At 44.0% G+C, this 15,970-nt stretch overlaps 1 protein-coding gene across 5 annotated transcripts in view; it reads left to right on the top strand.

Annotated features, from left to right (window-relative positions):
• Positions 1-15,970, top strand: part of DOCK2 (dedicator of cytokinesis 2) — a 601,528-nt gene that overhangs the window by 406,542 nt on the left and 179,016 nt on the right. For all 5 annotated transcript variants that reach the window (XM_033927247.1, XM_033927252.1, XM_033927251.1 and 2 more), the window contains one exon: positions 11,051-11,136. In XM_033927247.1, the coding sequence (XP_033783138.1) occupies positions 11,051-11,136 (86 nt within the window). The remainder of the gene's footprint in view (positions 1-11,050; positions 11,137-15,970) is intronic.

Consider the following 15,970-nt stretch of genomic DNA (forward strand, 5'->3'; position numbering starts at 1 on the left):
CCCCATCTGGGCAGCAGCAGATGAGCAGTGTTGGAAGGGAAGGATTGTGTTTGATGCAACAACGGTGACAACATTGAATTTATACTGCACAAAGAGTGCACAAATTGTTATGTGCAAAAGAAATCATATTGGTGGTGAAGATGATAAGTAGTTTGCCCTCTTCTCGTATGCAAAAACTTTTCCTGCCACACTATTTTCCTCCTTGTGAAATCTACAGGTTTCTTTATCCCAGGTCTTAACAGCCTTAACCTAATAGTTAGTGTGGTGGGTGGAGAACCAAGGGAACTGCTGCTCCTTGAGATCCTGAGTAAGTTAGTTAACCTTTCATTGCTCCAGGTACAAAAACTTAGATTATAAATCCATTAGGGAGAGAGGTAATATGGTCCCAATATTCTGATTGTGGGAGTTAGCCAGGCTGACTCCCACGGTCAGCACTGAGCCCAAGTATTCAATGCTGGGCCACTTCCGGTGACTGGCATTGAATATCCAATCTACTTTTGGCTGCTAGAAACTTAGCTGGCTAGGGCAATATTCATCGCTGGGCGGCTAAGTTTATAGTAACATAGAAACCTGATGGCAGATAAAGGCCAATTGGCCCATCCAGTCGGCCCCTCTGCAGCATCCATTATCTCTTCCTCTCTCTAAGAGATCCCACGTTCCTATCCAGGCTTTCTTGAACTCAGGCACAGTCTCTGTCTCTACCACCTCTTCCGGGAGTGTGCATGAAATTAAATACTACCAAGACAAAATTATTATGGTTTGGGGTAAAAATTGAGCAGTTGCCTAGCTCCTCTGGTGATTCACTGAAAATTGATTTTTCATCTAGAATTCTGAGTTTTATTCTGGATTCTTCACTCTCATTATCTAATCAAATTAATCATGTTACTAAAAAATGTTTTTTTTTAGTTTAAAGATGCTTAGAAGAGTACGTCATGTTTTTTACAGCAACATTTTGCAGTTTTGGTTCAGGCCATTATTTTACCTCAGTTGGACTATGGCAATTCGCTTTAAGCTTTTTTAAGTAAATGTAATTTGAGGAGGCTACAACTTATCCAGAATATGGCTGCTAAACTGATATAAGGTAAACATAAATATGATCATGTCGCACCTTTATTGAGATCTCTTCACTGGCTTCCTGTTTACTGAAGGATCCAATTTAAATGTGCAACTGTAATTTTCAAAATCCTAGATGGTATTTTTTCTCAAGAACTCTCTAATTCTAGGAGCTCTCAGAAATATAAACTTGGCTTTCCCACTGTTAAAAGAATAAAAACTATGGCCAATATTTGTCAATCTTTATTCGTAAAAGTTTGGAATGACCTTCCTTCTATAATTAGAGTTCTCTCTCATTCACCCACATTTCGTAAAGTACTGAAGACATATTTATTTCAGAAATTTACTAATGATCCTTCTTTTTCAAATAATCAATCATAAAAGATATAGGGCTCCTTTTACTAAGGTGCGATAGCATTTAAGAATACTAACGCAAGCTCTATGGAGGCGTAAGTGTATAGCGCACGCCAAAACCGCTAGCGCATCTTAGTAAAAGGAGCCCATAGTTTCTGCTCTAATCTCCCGTATAATTTTATTAATATTCTGTTAACTGAATCGAGACCTCCTGTTGGGCTCAATCGGTATAAAAAAATCAAAGATTAGATTAGATTGTTCTAAAGAGAGACCGATTTGGGTGCTAAAAATAGCCAGCTAGCAGTTTAAATTTCGTAGATAGTTGTCTAAGTCGCATGACATAGCTGGCTGTCTGCTATTTAACTGACCAGGAGCCATTTCTGGCCAGTTAAAAAGGACTGAATATGTACATATAATAAAAGTAAACCACTTTTATCCCAGGACAAGCAGGCAGCATATTCTTAATTGATGGGTGACGGCACCGACGGAGCCCCGGTACGGACAATTTTAGAGTGATTGCACTCTAAGAACTTAGAAAGTTCTAGGTGGTCCGCACCGCGCATGCGCGAGTGCCTTCCCACCCGACGGAGGCGCGCGGTCCCCAGTTTCTTAGTTTCCGTGGAGCTAAGAAGACATATTTTTTTCAACGGCCGTTGAAAATCTTTTTTCTCGCTTTCCTGCTCGCGCGTTTTTTGTGGAAGTTTACTTCCTTTCTCAATTTCTTTCTTCTTTAACAACTTAAAAATATAGTATATATTAAAAAAAAAAAAAGAACAATTTTTCTTTCTTTTTTCGGTCAGCCCCAGCGGGGCCTGTTGGCATCATCGAAGCCTCGACCTTCGATTTTTGCTACCGCCGTTTTTCCCTTCATGCCCCCTCAGTCGGGTTTTAAGAAGTGTCAGCGGTGTGCTCGCCCTATTTCCCTCACAGACCCTCACAATTGGTGCCTCCAGTGCTTGGGTCCGGACCATAGGGCTTCCTCGTGCACCGTTGCGCTTCTCTCTAGAAACGCACCTTGAAGAATCGACAACTTCAACAGAAACTCCTCTTCGGCTCCTTCGACTAAATCGGTACCGACTCTTTCGACACCGCTAGAAGTTTCTTCAGTGTCGCATCCCCCAGGTAAGCCGGCTAAGAAGCCTTCCCCTACCCTGTTGTGCCCACTGGTCGACTCCGCAGTGAGCCAACCAGTGAGACCGCGCGGTGTCCTCGTAAACGCTCCGCTCCTATTGAGGTGAGTGCCTCGTCATCGGCCTCCTCATCTCCAGGGCGTCGAGCAGCACCACAGGTACCGAAGAAAAAGAAAGCGGTACCGGTGCCTTCCTTGGATGACCGCATCACGGCTATCCTCCAAGTCCAACTTAAGGAGCAGTTATAACAACTCCCTGCTCTTTTGCAACCGAACCTTCCAGTGCCTGTTCAGTCTGAGCTACTGGTGCCGATTGTTGCTCAGCCTGTATTATCGGTGTCGACGTTATCGGCACCGGTACAATCCGCTTCCTCGGTATCCATGCCAGTATTGTCAGCGGAACCGAAAGCCGCACACCATACCGTCCAGTCGGTCTCCGAGCCGGTACCGCTTCTGGAGCCAACTCGACACCACATTTCCCATACTTCCCCGGGTACCGTATCGATGCGGTCGGGCAAGTCGGTGCGTAAGTCCCTGCATGGTGACATCTCCACTCTGGTCTCTCGAGGGCGACTACCATTGGTGCAAGACCCTGACATATGGGATGATTCTGAAGAACCTCTCGGTACCGATGATAAGGTTTCTTCTGATGAGGAAGACCCCTCTGTTCAGGAGCCTGGCAGTAAGCCTGATCAGACTTCCTTAACCAACTTCTTACGGGAAATGTCAGAGACACTGTCTATTCCCTTGGAATCTGACTCTAAAAAGTCCAAGGCATTCCTTGATGCCCTGGACTTCGACCAACCTCCAAAAGAGTTTCTGAAGTTACCCCTCCATGACATTCTGAGGGAAACCTTTTATAAAAACATGGAAACTCCCTTAACCATTCCTGGAACTCTCCGTAAGCTTGACACCCTTTACAAGGTTATTCCTATTCCAGGGTTTGACAAGCCTCAGCTCCCACATGAGTCCCTGCTAGTAGAGTCTACTCTAAAGAAAGCTGCAGGCGCTAGTGTGTACACCTCTGTCCCTCCTGGCAGAGAGGGTAAGGCCATGGATAAATTTGGCAAGCGTTTATATCAGAATGCTATGCTGGCCAATCGTTCAGGTAATTATGCCTTTCACTTTTCTTTTTACCTGAAACATTTAATTCAGCAGCTTTCTACCCTCCAAAGATATTTACCTGAACGTAAAGTCCCTTTGTTTCAGCAGTATACTTCCAGTTTGTTCCAACTTAGGAAGTTCCTGGTCCGTTCTATCTACGACACCTTTGAACTCAGTTCCAGGGTTACTGCAATGGCTGTCGCCATGCGGCGTTTAGCTTGGCTTCGGGTCTCAGAACTTGATGTCAATCACCAAGACTGCCTCGCTAATGTTCCTTGCCTGGGTGATGAGTTACTTGGAGAGTCTCTCGTTACCACCATGCAAAAATTATTGGCTCATGAGACCAGGTGGGATACTTTATTGAAAAACAAAAAGAAACCTCCACCTTCTCGCTCTTTTCGACAGCAGTCTTCCTATCAGAGATGTTATTCTGTTCATCCTCTTCAGCCACGCACCCAGCCTCATAGGCCACGTCAACAGCAGCAGCAACAGGTTCGTCCACAACAGCAGCAACCTATGAAAACACCTGCTCTGCCTAAAGCTGCTCAGCCTTTTTGACATGATTCTTCAGGACATAGCCGGTCTCCCCCCTTCATCTCCTCTGCCTCAGCCTATCGGGGGACGTCTCCAGTTTTTTCTCAACTGTTGGGAACTCATTACTTCAGACCAATGGGTTCTCTCCATCATTCATCACTTCAGACCAATGGGTTCTCTCCATCATTCATCACTTCAGACCAATGGGTTCTCTCCATCATTCATCATTCATTACTCTCTCAATTTTCAGACTCTTCCACCCGACAGTCCTCCAAAAGAGTCTGCTTTCAACATGTCTCAATCCTCCATATTGGCTCAGGAGGTACAATCATTTCTTCTTCTGAACGCTATAGAGGAAATTCCTCTAGAACAGAGGGGGCAGGGATTTTACTCCCGGTACTTTCTGGTCCCAAAAAAGACCGGAGATCTCAGGTCCATCTTGGATCTCAGGGACCTCAACAAGTGTTTGGTCAAGGAGAAGTTCAGAATGTTCTCCCTAGCCACACTTTTACCCTCTTCTCAATCAGGGCAACTGGCTATGCTCCCTAGATCTCAAAGAGGCCTATACTCACATCCCTGTCCATCTGACCTCCAGACGGTACCTCAGATTCCTTATCCATCACCGTCATTATTAATACAAAGTGCTACCCTTCGGCCTAGCCTCGTCTCCCAGGGTATTCACAAAGTGTCTCATAGTGGTGGCTGCCTTTCTGAGATCTTACCATCTCCAGGTTTTTCCTTACCTGGACGACTGGTTGATCAAAGCTCCTTCATATCAGCAAGTCATTCAAGCCACCAACCAGACCATCTCTTTTCTTCACCTGCTGGGTTTCGAAATCAATTACCAGAAGTCTCATCTCATTCCCACTCAACAACTTCAATTCATTGGAGCGATCCTGGACACCACTTTCATGAGGGCGTTTCTTCCATCCAATAGTCTTCAGACCATCCTCCAACTCTGTCATCACGTGTTCCTCCAATGTACCATTCCGGCCAGACAGATGATGGTACTCTTGGGACACATGGCCTCGACAGTTCATGTTACACCCCTCGCCTGTCTTCACCTGCATACTCATAGAAACATAGAAATAGACGGCAGATAAGGGCCAAGGCCCATCCAGTCTGCCCACCCTAATGTTCCTCCCCTACCTTCGCCCTGTGAATAGATCCCTCCCCTACCTTCGCCCTGTGAATAGATCCCATGTGACGATCCCATTTGGCCTTAAAATCAGGCATGTTGCTGGCCTCGATCACATGCAGTGGAAGACTATTCCAGCGATCAACCACCCTTTCTGTGAAAAAGAATTTCCTGGTGTCAGCTCGTAGTTTCCTTCCCCTAATTTTCCACGGATGCCCTCTTCTTGTCGTGGGACCCTTGAAAAGGAAGATATCTTCCTCCGTCTCTATGCGGCCCGAGAGATACTTGAACGTCTCGATCATGTCCCTCCTCTCTCTGCGCTCCTCGAGTGAGTATAGCTGCAATTTGTTTAGCCGTTCCTCAGTGGACCCTGGCCACTCAATGGTCACAGGCGACAGATCCATGTTCACGACACATATCTGTGACATCGTCTCTTCGGCAGTCTCTGCACTGGTGGTTGAACTCCTCCAATCTTTCCAGAGGTCTTCTGTTTCATCTGCCTCCTCATCACATGATCATCACAACAGATGCTTCCTCATATGCCTGGGGAGTCCACATGGACCATCTCCGTACTCAGGGTCTTTGGACGGTCCAGGAGTGTCTACATAACATCAATTTCCTGGAACTCAGGGCGATGTTTTATGCTCTCAAGGCGTTTCAGCACCTTCTCTCTCCCCAGGTTCTTCTTCTGTGCACAGACAACCAAGTCGCCATGTACTACATCAACAAACAAGGTGAGAGGGGCTCTCGTCTGTTATGTCAGGAGGCCCAAAAGATTTGGTCTTGGGAGACAGCTCGCAGTCTCTTTCTGAAGGCTGTCTACATTCAGGGCGAACAGAATTCATTAGCAGACAACCTCAGCAGAATTCTTCAACTTCATGAATGGACTCTCGATCCTGTCACTCTTCAATCCATCTTTGCTCAATGGGGCACTCCTCAGGTGGACCTATTTGCAGTGCCTCACAACCATCAACTGCCCCAATTTTGTTCCAGACTCTACTCCCCTCATCGTCTGGCAGCAGATGCGTTTCTCCTCAATTGGGACGCATCGGTTTCTTTATGCCTTTCCTCCTCTCCCTCTCATGTTGAGGACTCTCTTCAAACTCAATCGGGAGACAGCCACCATGATTCTCATTGCTTCACGGTGGCCCAGGCAACATTGGTTCTCCCTTCTTCAATTCAGTTCCAGGGAGCCCATACTTCTACCAGTATTTCCTACTCTGCTTACTCAGCATCAACAGTCCCTTCTACATTCCAACCTGCAATCATTACACCCGACAGCTTGGTTTCTCTCGGGCTGAGTTCGGCTCATACACTCCTTTCTCAGCCTGTTCATCATATTCTGGATGCCTCCAGGAAGCCGGCCACTCTCCAATGTTACCAACAGAAGTGGACTCGGTTCTCTTCCTGGTGTCTTCTCCATCAGCATAATCCAACTTCGTTGGCGGTGGAACAAGTGTTGGACTATTTGCTCTCTTTGTCTGACTCTGGTCTCAAATCTACCTCCATCAGAGTCTACCTCAGTGCAATTACTGCTTTTCAAGAGCCCGTTCACGGAAAACCTCTCACTGCTCATCCTTTGGTCTCCAGATTCATGCGGGGTCTTTTCAATGTGAAACCACCTCTTAAGCCCCCTCCTGTTATCTGGGACCTTAACATGGTTCTCTCTTCTTTAATGAAGCCTCCATTTGAACCATTGGCCTCAGCTCATCTCAAATTTCTCACTTGGAAAGTGATCTTCCTTATCGCTCTCACCTCTGCCAGGAGGGTCAGTGAGTTACATGCACTAGTGGCTGACCCACCTTTCACTGTTTTTCACCATGACAAGGTGATTCTTCGTACTCATCCTAAGTTCCTGCCTAAAGTTGTCTCTGACTTTCACCTTAACCAGTCCATCGTTTTACCAGTCTTCTTTCCTAAACCTCATTCCCATCCTGGGGAACAGGCTTTGCATACTTTGGACTGTAAATATGCTTGGCTTACTATTTAGAGCGCACCAAACCTCACAGATCGTCTCCCCAGCTTTTTCTCTCTTTTGATCCTAATAAACCGGGTCGCCCTGTTTCTAAACGAACGATTTCCAACTGGCTTGCTGCATGCAATTTGTTCTGTTACGCTCAGGCCGGACTCGCACTGGAAGGTTCTGTCACGGCCCATAAGGTTAGAGCTATGGCAGCATCTGTGGCTTTCCTCAGATCTACACCTATTGAGGAAATCTGCAAGGCTGCTACTTGGTCCTCAGTTCATACTTTCACTTCTCATTACTGTCTGGATGCATTCTCCAGACGGGATGGACATTTCGGCCAATCTGTTTTACAAAATTTATTTTCCTAATGGCCAACCTTCCCTCCATCCGTCTTTGTTAGCTTGGAGGTCATCCATCAGTTAAGAATATGCTGCCTGCTTGTCCTGGGATAAAGCACAGTTACTTACCGTAACAGGTGTTATCCAGGGACAGCAGGCAGATATTCTTACGACCCTCCCACCTCCCCGGGTTGGCTTCTTAGCTGGCTTATCTTAACTGGGGACCGCGCGCCTCCATCGGGCGTGAAGGCGTTCGCGCATGCGCAGTGCGGACCACCTAGAACTTTCTAAGTTCTTAGAGTGCAATCACTCTAAAATTGTTCGTACCGGGGCTCCGTCGGTGCTGTCACCCATCAGTTAAGAATATCTGCCTGCTGTCCCTGGATAACACCTGTTACGGTAAGTAACTGTGCTTTTTTTGTACCACAGAAAGGCAATACCTCGGTTTGCGAGTAACACGATTTGCGAGTGTTTTGCAAGACGAGCAAAACACTCAAGCAAATCGTGCCTGCAAACCGAGTGTTGACTCGATTTGCGAGCCTCCCCCCAAGAACCGGCATCGCCACCTCCCCCCCCCCCCCCGAGAATCTCAGAGAGAGCGGGAGCCAGAAGGCCTTGAGCATGCGCATTGCTCAAGACCCAGCCCAGCAGCAAGAGGCAGGATATTCAGGCACCGGCATGTCCTATGGGTTGGTGCTGCGTGCCGGTGCCAGATCGGAGTAAGGGTTTGGGCGGAATCGCAAATCGGGTGGTGGAAGCGTGCCATTGGTGGTGGGTGATCTTTAGGGGATGTGGTGGGGTTGTGGGATCTTTTTGGAATGGGGTGGGGTGGAAGTGAGCAGTGCTGGTGGCCTCAGGAAAGGGCGGGAACCAATCAAGCGAGTTTCCCTTACTTCCTATGGGGAAATTTGCTTTGATATATGAGCACTTTGATTTACGAGCATGCTTCTGGAACAAATTATTGTTTATTGTTTATTTATTAATTTGATGAATTATCCATAATTTACTAAGCGAGTTAAAATAAGTTATATAAACATATTAAAAAAGCATACAAATAATATATAAAAAAAGGGTAAAAAACAGACTCATAAACAAACGAAACAAAAACACGAAAGGATAAAAGGGGAAAAGTTACATAGTAAATGTTTTTGAAAAAAAGAAAAGAGAACATTCAAGGAAAAGACATAAGGAGGGATGACTTGGCTACACTGTTTAGATTATGTTTATTTTAGAGACTAAAGGCATCTTTAAAAAGGAAAGTTTTTAGTTTATTTTTAAAGAGACTGAGTTCCTTTTCATCTCTTATGTATTGTGGTAGGGAGTTCCAAATTTGGGGGGCCACTATTGAAAACATGTCATGACGTCTGGTGCCTACCACTTTTAAAGAAGGAACTGCCAATAATCCTTGCGCTAAAGATCGAAGAGTGCGTGATAAGTTATACGGGATAAGCATCCGATTTATAAATGATGGTTCACTCGTAGATAGAGTTTTAAATACCAGAAGCAAAATTTTATAAGTAATGCGATGGGTAATGGGGAGCCAGTGCGATTCAATCAAGTAAGGAGTTACATGGTCATACTTTTTACCTTTATGTAAAAGTTTGACAGCGATATTTTGAATTATCTGTAGACGTTTCTTTTCTTTTTGTGTTATGTTGATTAGTAACGAGTTGCAGTAGTCGAGCTTTGTTATAACCAATGAGTGTATTAGAATATTTAAAGATTTAGGCTCCAGAAATTTGGAAATTGAACGGATCATTCGCAATCGGTAGAGGCAAGATTTGATAATGTTACTTATGTGTTCATGATAGGAAAAATTTTCATCAATAATAACCCCAAGTATTTTTAATGAAGAAACTAAGTCTATATGAATGTTATTAATAATAAAAGGAGTAGCTAACTTTATTCTTGTATCCATATGAAAAGTATTGCTTTTGTTTTATGGATGTTTAATGCTAATCTATTCGCAGCAAGCCAATTTTTAATTATGTCGAGTTTTTTGTTGATCTGAGAAATTTCTTCTAAGTGTTCAGGATTTAAAGGGTGAGACAGTTGAATGTCGTCTGCATAAGTGTATGAAGTAAAGCCAATAGATTGGCATAGACCCAGTAACGGCGAAAGAAAGATATTAAACAGTAAAGGTGATAGTATAGATCCTTGAGGAATTCCATAGCTAAGAGAGAAAGGTTTTGAACATGAATTATTGAAATGAACTGTGTATTGTCGGTTTGCTAGAAAAGAAACAAACCATTGTAAAACCTGGTCACAAACACCGATAGATTTTAATCTATCTAAAAGTAAAGTATGATCTATAGTGTCAAATGCAGCCGATAAGTCCAAAGAAAAGAGAATAACAGAATTATGGTGATCTAAGTGATAGTTTATATTTGTAGTAAGCCCGATCATTGAATATTCTGTGCTGTGGTTTTTTCTAAAGCCTGTTTGATTCGGGTGTAACACGTTAGTAGATTCGGCGAAGTCAGATAGTTGTTCGAAAACTACTCTCTCAGTTAACTTAGCCAAAAATGGGATGTTGGTGATAGGGCGGTAATTTGAAACCTCCTTAGAACTTATTGTATGATCTTTTATTATAGGTGAAATTTTTGCAGCTTTCCAAGATACTGGCACAAAACCTGTACTAAGGCTTTTTAAAATGAAGGAATGAATTTTTTTAAAATTATTGGAGGAATAATTTCTGATCGTGAACCCTTGATGTTGATTCTTTGGAAAAGATCTTCAATATTTTTTAGAGAGGGTAGGTTAAAGGTGGAACATTTAGCGGTGGGAAGGTAGTTATTGTAAGAATTATCAATAGAATCATCTGGCACTAACTGATCAAAGTTTTGACAGATATCACTGATTTTTTTAAGAAAATAGTTGGCGAGATCTTGAGCTGTTAGGTTGTATTTTTTTACCTTCCTTCTGGGAATTGGGAACAATAGATTTTAAGATGGAATAAAGAACAGATGGATTTTTAGCCTTTAAGATTTTATTAGAGTAATAATTTCTTTTGGTCTGATTAATTTTTATCTTGTATATTGATGCTTGGTCTTTATAAAACTTAAAATTTTCAGCAGATTTATTTTTACGCCATTTTCTTTCCATTATGCTCGCAAACTAAGGTACCACTGTATATCAAATCCATGATCCTTTCTTCTGTCCTATGTTTAAGCTCTCTTCATGCCCTCGGCCTATGCAGCTAGTTCTAAATGGCACTCTCCTGATAGAAAACTGCTGGGAGTGTAAGTGAGACACAGACAAGGAAGCTGAGGATGTAAAGTGAGAAGTATTGGAGGGGTATTTTCTCTTTAAAGTAGTTCTTCTCTACTCAGGCCCCTTTAGAGAATACTTTACTTACCCAGCTCTGGCTTCTACATTGGTACTGGGTGGGGTTTTGAAATTTTTTTTTTCATTATATTTCTTTTTCTTCACAGTTTGAAAATGAAATTGTTTTGAAACTGGACCATGAGGTGGAAGGAGGCCGTGGAGATGAGCAGTACATGCAGTTGTTTGAGTCCATGTAAGACCTTTGAACTCTGGTTTCAGGCTTAAACTCTGTGCTCAGATAATCTGAGAATTGACACAGTGGGGCAGATGCACAAAACTCCAGGAAACCAGTGGAAATCTTCGGGTTACAGATCGATTCTAACTTCTCATGCGATGCGCAACACACACAGCATGCAAATTATATGCACTTTGTATGTGTTGAATATCGGTGGTAAAAGGTGAGGAACTTGCCTGACATCTGCACACAAGGGCTGAGTGGTAGGCACAGTTTTTGTGCACCAGCCCAGTGGGCTGATGTGATCGCCAGACACAGCTCTTTTGCATGTTTTATATACATATGTGTCCTACGCCTAAACACCAACTGCTCCTAAATTCAAGTAAAAATGCTCTTACCAAAGCTATCAACAACTCTAGACCTGCTGGAAAATTTTGACCACTGCAAGGTGGGCGTTCCTTGCATTGCTTCACACAAAGTGTACTTACTTGCAAGCTAGACTGTCTACAACCAGTCTGACTTGCTCAGTGAGACAAGTCACCTGATAACTGAGCTGTTATGTGGAGGATGCTGTGAATTGAAGTCCCAACTGCTGTGTAATTCTGGCATCCACTGGTTGGATATCAGGTTTTGGTTCATGAATTAGATTGAGGTGAGTTGGAATAAGAATGAAGGAAAACTGCAAAGGGGCTGATATTCAGAGCAATTTAAGCAGGCAAGAAAGGCTTCTGGCCAGTTAATCCACTTATGCAGGATGGTATTCTGCACTGACCGCTAACAGCATAGCTGGATATTTTGGCTTAGATTCACTAAACCTCCAAACTGTATGCGATCCGTTTCCGTTTGCATGCCGGCCGACCAATTCAGTAAAGGCCTGCATGCAAATGGGGACAATCGTTAACACGCCTCCCTATCCACGGCCAGAGCAATCCCCACTCATGCGCACACCCTGACAGTAGTGACAGGAGAAGCAGCCCAGATCTCTCTTGCCTGCTCCCGAACTCTCCTGCTCTCTGCCGCCGTTCCCTGCAGTGCAAGCCCGTAGTTTTAAAGCGGGCCTGAACTGCGGCAGAGAGCAGGAGAGTACGGGAGCAGGCAAGAGAGATCTGCCCGACACCACTCCTAGGTCCCGATCTCTCCTGCCTGCCCTTCTCTGCTGCGCCCCCCCAATCCCCCTAGAGAAAAAAGCAGGAGGGATGCCAACTCCCTCCTGCCATCAGCGTTAAAAAGAAAAAAAAAGAAGCAGCACGGCACAACCCTCCCCCCCTCCTGGCCCTCCCCCGACACAGCACGGCCCACCCCCGACATGGAATGTCTCAACCCCACCCACCCCGGTACCTTTAAAATTATTGGGAGCAGGAGGGGTGCCCGGTCCCTCCTGCTCCTTGGAGGCTCCCAACATCTTCGGGAGCAGGAGGGGTGCCCGTACCCTCCTCCTGCTCCTACGCTGCTCCAAAATCTTCGGGAGCAGGAGGAAAGTCCTCCTGCTCCTGCTCTCTGGCCAGCTGCCGCCCAATAACGGCCTTAGGCCCCGCCCCGGCGCATCATCTGATGCATGGGGAGAGGCCTAAGGCACTGATTGGCCTGACCTTAGCTTATTTCTTGATTGCTTTTCTGCCCGTATTGTTCCTATTCTGCAGAATGTCCTTTTGTATCTGATCTTGGAGTTCTTGTGCTCAGTCCATCACCTGCCTGCTTCTGTTGGGTGTCTGGGGGATCTATTCTGCTGCCACAGGGAACAACATAGGCTTGGGCTCAAAGTCCTGGCAGACTCCATGTACTAGAAGGCTCAACCCAAAGGGAAAGGGGGCTATTATAGGGGAAAATGTATGACCGAGGCCAAGGGTTCTGATGTTCTTTGTAGTGTTTTACCTGTCCATTAAAATAATATTTATAAGTTAAAGCTTACTCACCTTGCTGGTTCAGGTTAATGCAAGGATTGCACTAACAGACTGCAGGGCCCGAAGCAGCATGATTTTATGAGAAGTAGGTCTTGTCAGACAAATCTGATTGATTTCTTTGACTGGGAAATCAAACAGTTGGATATGGGAGGAGTGCTAGATGTAGTGTACTTGGACTATAGCAAAGCTTTTGACAAGGTGCCGCATAGGCGACTGCTAAATAAACTGAATGCATGCGATATGGGCCCCAAAGTGATGAACTGGATTAGAAGCTGGTTAAGTGGAAGGAGACAAAGGGTAGCCCCCTAGACAATTGCCCCGCTTACCTCCTCTCAGCCGCTCCCCACCAATTCATAGCCTGGCTCCCTGAACCTAGGCCAACTACCCAAAGAAATGAGTAAAATCGCTCTCACACCCATACCAAAAACTTCAACAGCAGACCTTTCCATAGCTTCAAACTATAGGCCCATTGCTGGCAATCCTATTCTAACAAAAATCCTTGAAGCCCACTTAAGTAAAAAACTAGCCTCACACATTGAGCTACATTCATGCCTTCACCCATCCCAGTATGGCTAGATCATCTGCCAGAAGTTAAGGAGTGCCAGATGTTAAATAGAGTACTACTTTGATTATTGGATCTGGTAATTTTGTCACCATAAAAATTTTTTCTAGTTTTTTTTAGTACTGTATTATAAAATCTGATACTGTCCCTCCAAGACTGTCTATCCGCAGGAGATTTGGATTTTTTTCCATTTCCGCTCCAGTACTCAACATTTCTGCTTCAGTTCTCTGTGGTAAGGAAGGTATCAAGGGGCCTTGAGGGAATAGGAAATGGTCTTAGTAGATAGGGGGGCAAGAGAGCAGTAAGTCGATTAGGAGAGAGTTACCCATTTATGCCATTTGACTTCTGAGGTGTCGGGCTTAGGGCAGAGAGTGAACTGCTCAAGAAATTGGGTCCAGAACTGTTCACTTGCAATTTTCTTGTGGAAGGCAATAGGTTTTGAGGCACAGGATTGAACCCCAAGTTGAGACATAAAAAGAGGAAGACAGAAAGCGCCTAAAAAGTGGTTGGACCAAGGGACTTGTTCCCAACGAAAATCTTCAACTAAAGTTTTATGATCAGGTCGAGAAAGCTGATGATATCAAGAGAGTGCCCCCTTTTCATGGGTTGAAGAGATCTTAAGAGAGGGAAAGCCCAGAGAAGTAAGAAAACTGCTGAATTCAATTACATCCTTACTAGTGTTATAATCTAGATCAGTGATCTCAAATTTGTGGCCCGCCAGGTATTATTTTGCGGCCCTCGGTTTATGGCTATCTCAGTCCAAGCGCACCACTGCGTGGCGAAGCTCGCCTTGCCCCCCTACCTGACACCAGTGGCGTACCTAGGGTATGTGGCACCCGGGGCCCATCATTTTTTGACACCCCCCCCCCCCCCCCATGTAAAATTTTTTTTTTTTTTTTTTTTTTTGCAATAACCATGAAATGGAATAAATGGTCAGAATAGAAACAGGCAGTGAAAATTTTCTTTTATTGAACCTCATATATGTAACCATTATTCCAAACATAACAAAACATAAATTATGTCTAAATTGTCATGACATTAGAAGTACATATGGAGTAGTTGCAGGCAGTGGCGTACTTAGGGTATGTGGCACCCAGGGCCCATCATTTTTTGACACCCCCCCCATCTATATGAAAAATATGATTTTTAGTACCAATCTACATATCGCACCACAAGAGTGTACCTAGGAAAAGGCTGCATCTTAAACACTGCAGTGAGCACTAGAACACCAACACATACATTGTAAAACTAAACAAGCCAGATCCCGCACAGTCAATTGGTCCTGTAGTCAATGCCAACTGAAAACTATGTCTTTTTCATACACACAGAACAGAGATACACCCTCGCCCAAAATGGAATAATCACAAACTAAAAATAGAAATATGTAGACAAAAGTTAAACTGATCCTCCAAGAAACCAGACCCTGGATACAATGCAACACCACAAAAAACAGTAACACATGTCCTCTAATACAGTGCAAAATATAAAGACAGTAGATGTAAATTTGAAAAAACTGATACATAACAATCACCACTTTATAAATTAACAAATAAAAATAAAACAAATAATGAGATATAAAAAAATACAATTTTATTGGACTAATCCCCGTAAGCTCGGTCCCCATCCCCGCAAACCACCTGATTCCATCCACACAAGCCTTGAATTGTTTATATTAAATTATAAAAAGAAACAATATTCTGTACAATTGTCAATTTATAAATCAGCGTCTTCTCCCCACTCTCTTCCCCATTTCCCTTCAGCATCCTCAGCCCACTCTCTCTCCACTTTCCTTCAGCGCACGCACATAAAAACAAGCAAGTAATTTTATATCATTTTCATTCTATTCATTCATAGAAATTAAAGTCTAGATAATGCCAGTCACATAACAAAACATGATTTTACAAAAATAATTCCCTGCAGTCAAGCCTGCAAGGATTATTAGATGTCTTTCAGCAGTTCCCCTCCCTCCCTCCCCCTTACCTTTGTGGCCAAGTCAAAATGATCTACCAACAATAAAATTTTAAAAACACAAAGCACGCTGTACGCAGAGAAAATGTTAATTATCATTTATATTCCGCGGGTTTTCAAAGAGGTCAAGGCAGATGACTTTATGCAATGTCACCTCAGTAACAACTATACAAAAATAGACAAATATTCCCCCTCCCTTTTTACTAAACTGCGATAGCGGTTTTTAGCGTAGGGAGCTGCGCTGAATGCCCCACGCTGCTCTCGACGCTCATAGGCTCCCTGCGCTAAAAAACTCTATTGCGGTTTAGTAAAAGGGGGCCATAGTGCAAAATATAGACAGCAGATATAAATTTTCAAAACGGACACATTTTGATCACTAAGTTGAAAATAAAATCATTTTTCCTACTTTTTTGTCTGGTGA

Source organism: Geotrypetes seraphini, chromosome 18 (genome assembly GCF_902459505.1).
Source record: "Geotrypetes seraphini chromosome 18, aGeoSer1.1, whole genome shotgun sequence".
In the NCBI taxonomy this organism is placed as follows: Eukaryota; Metazoa; Chordata; class Amphibia; order Gymnophiona; family Dermophiidae; genus Geotrypetes; species Geotrypetes seraphini.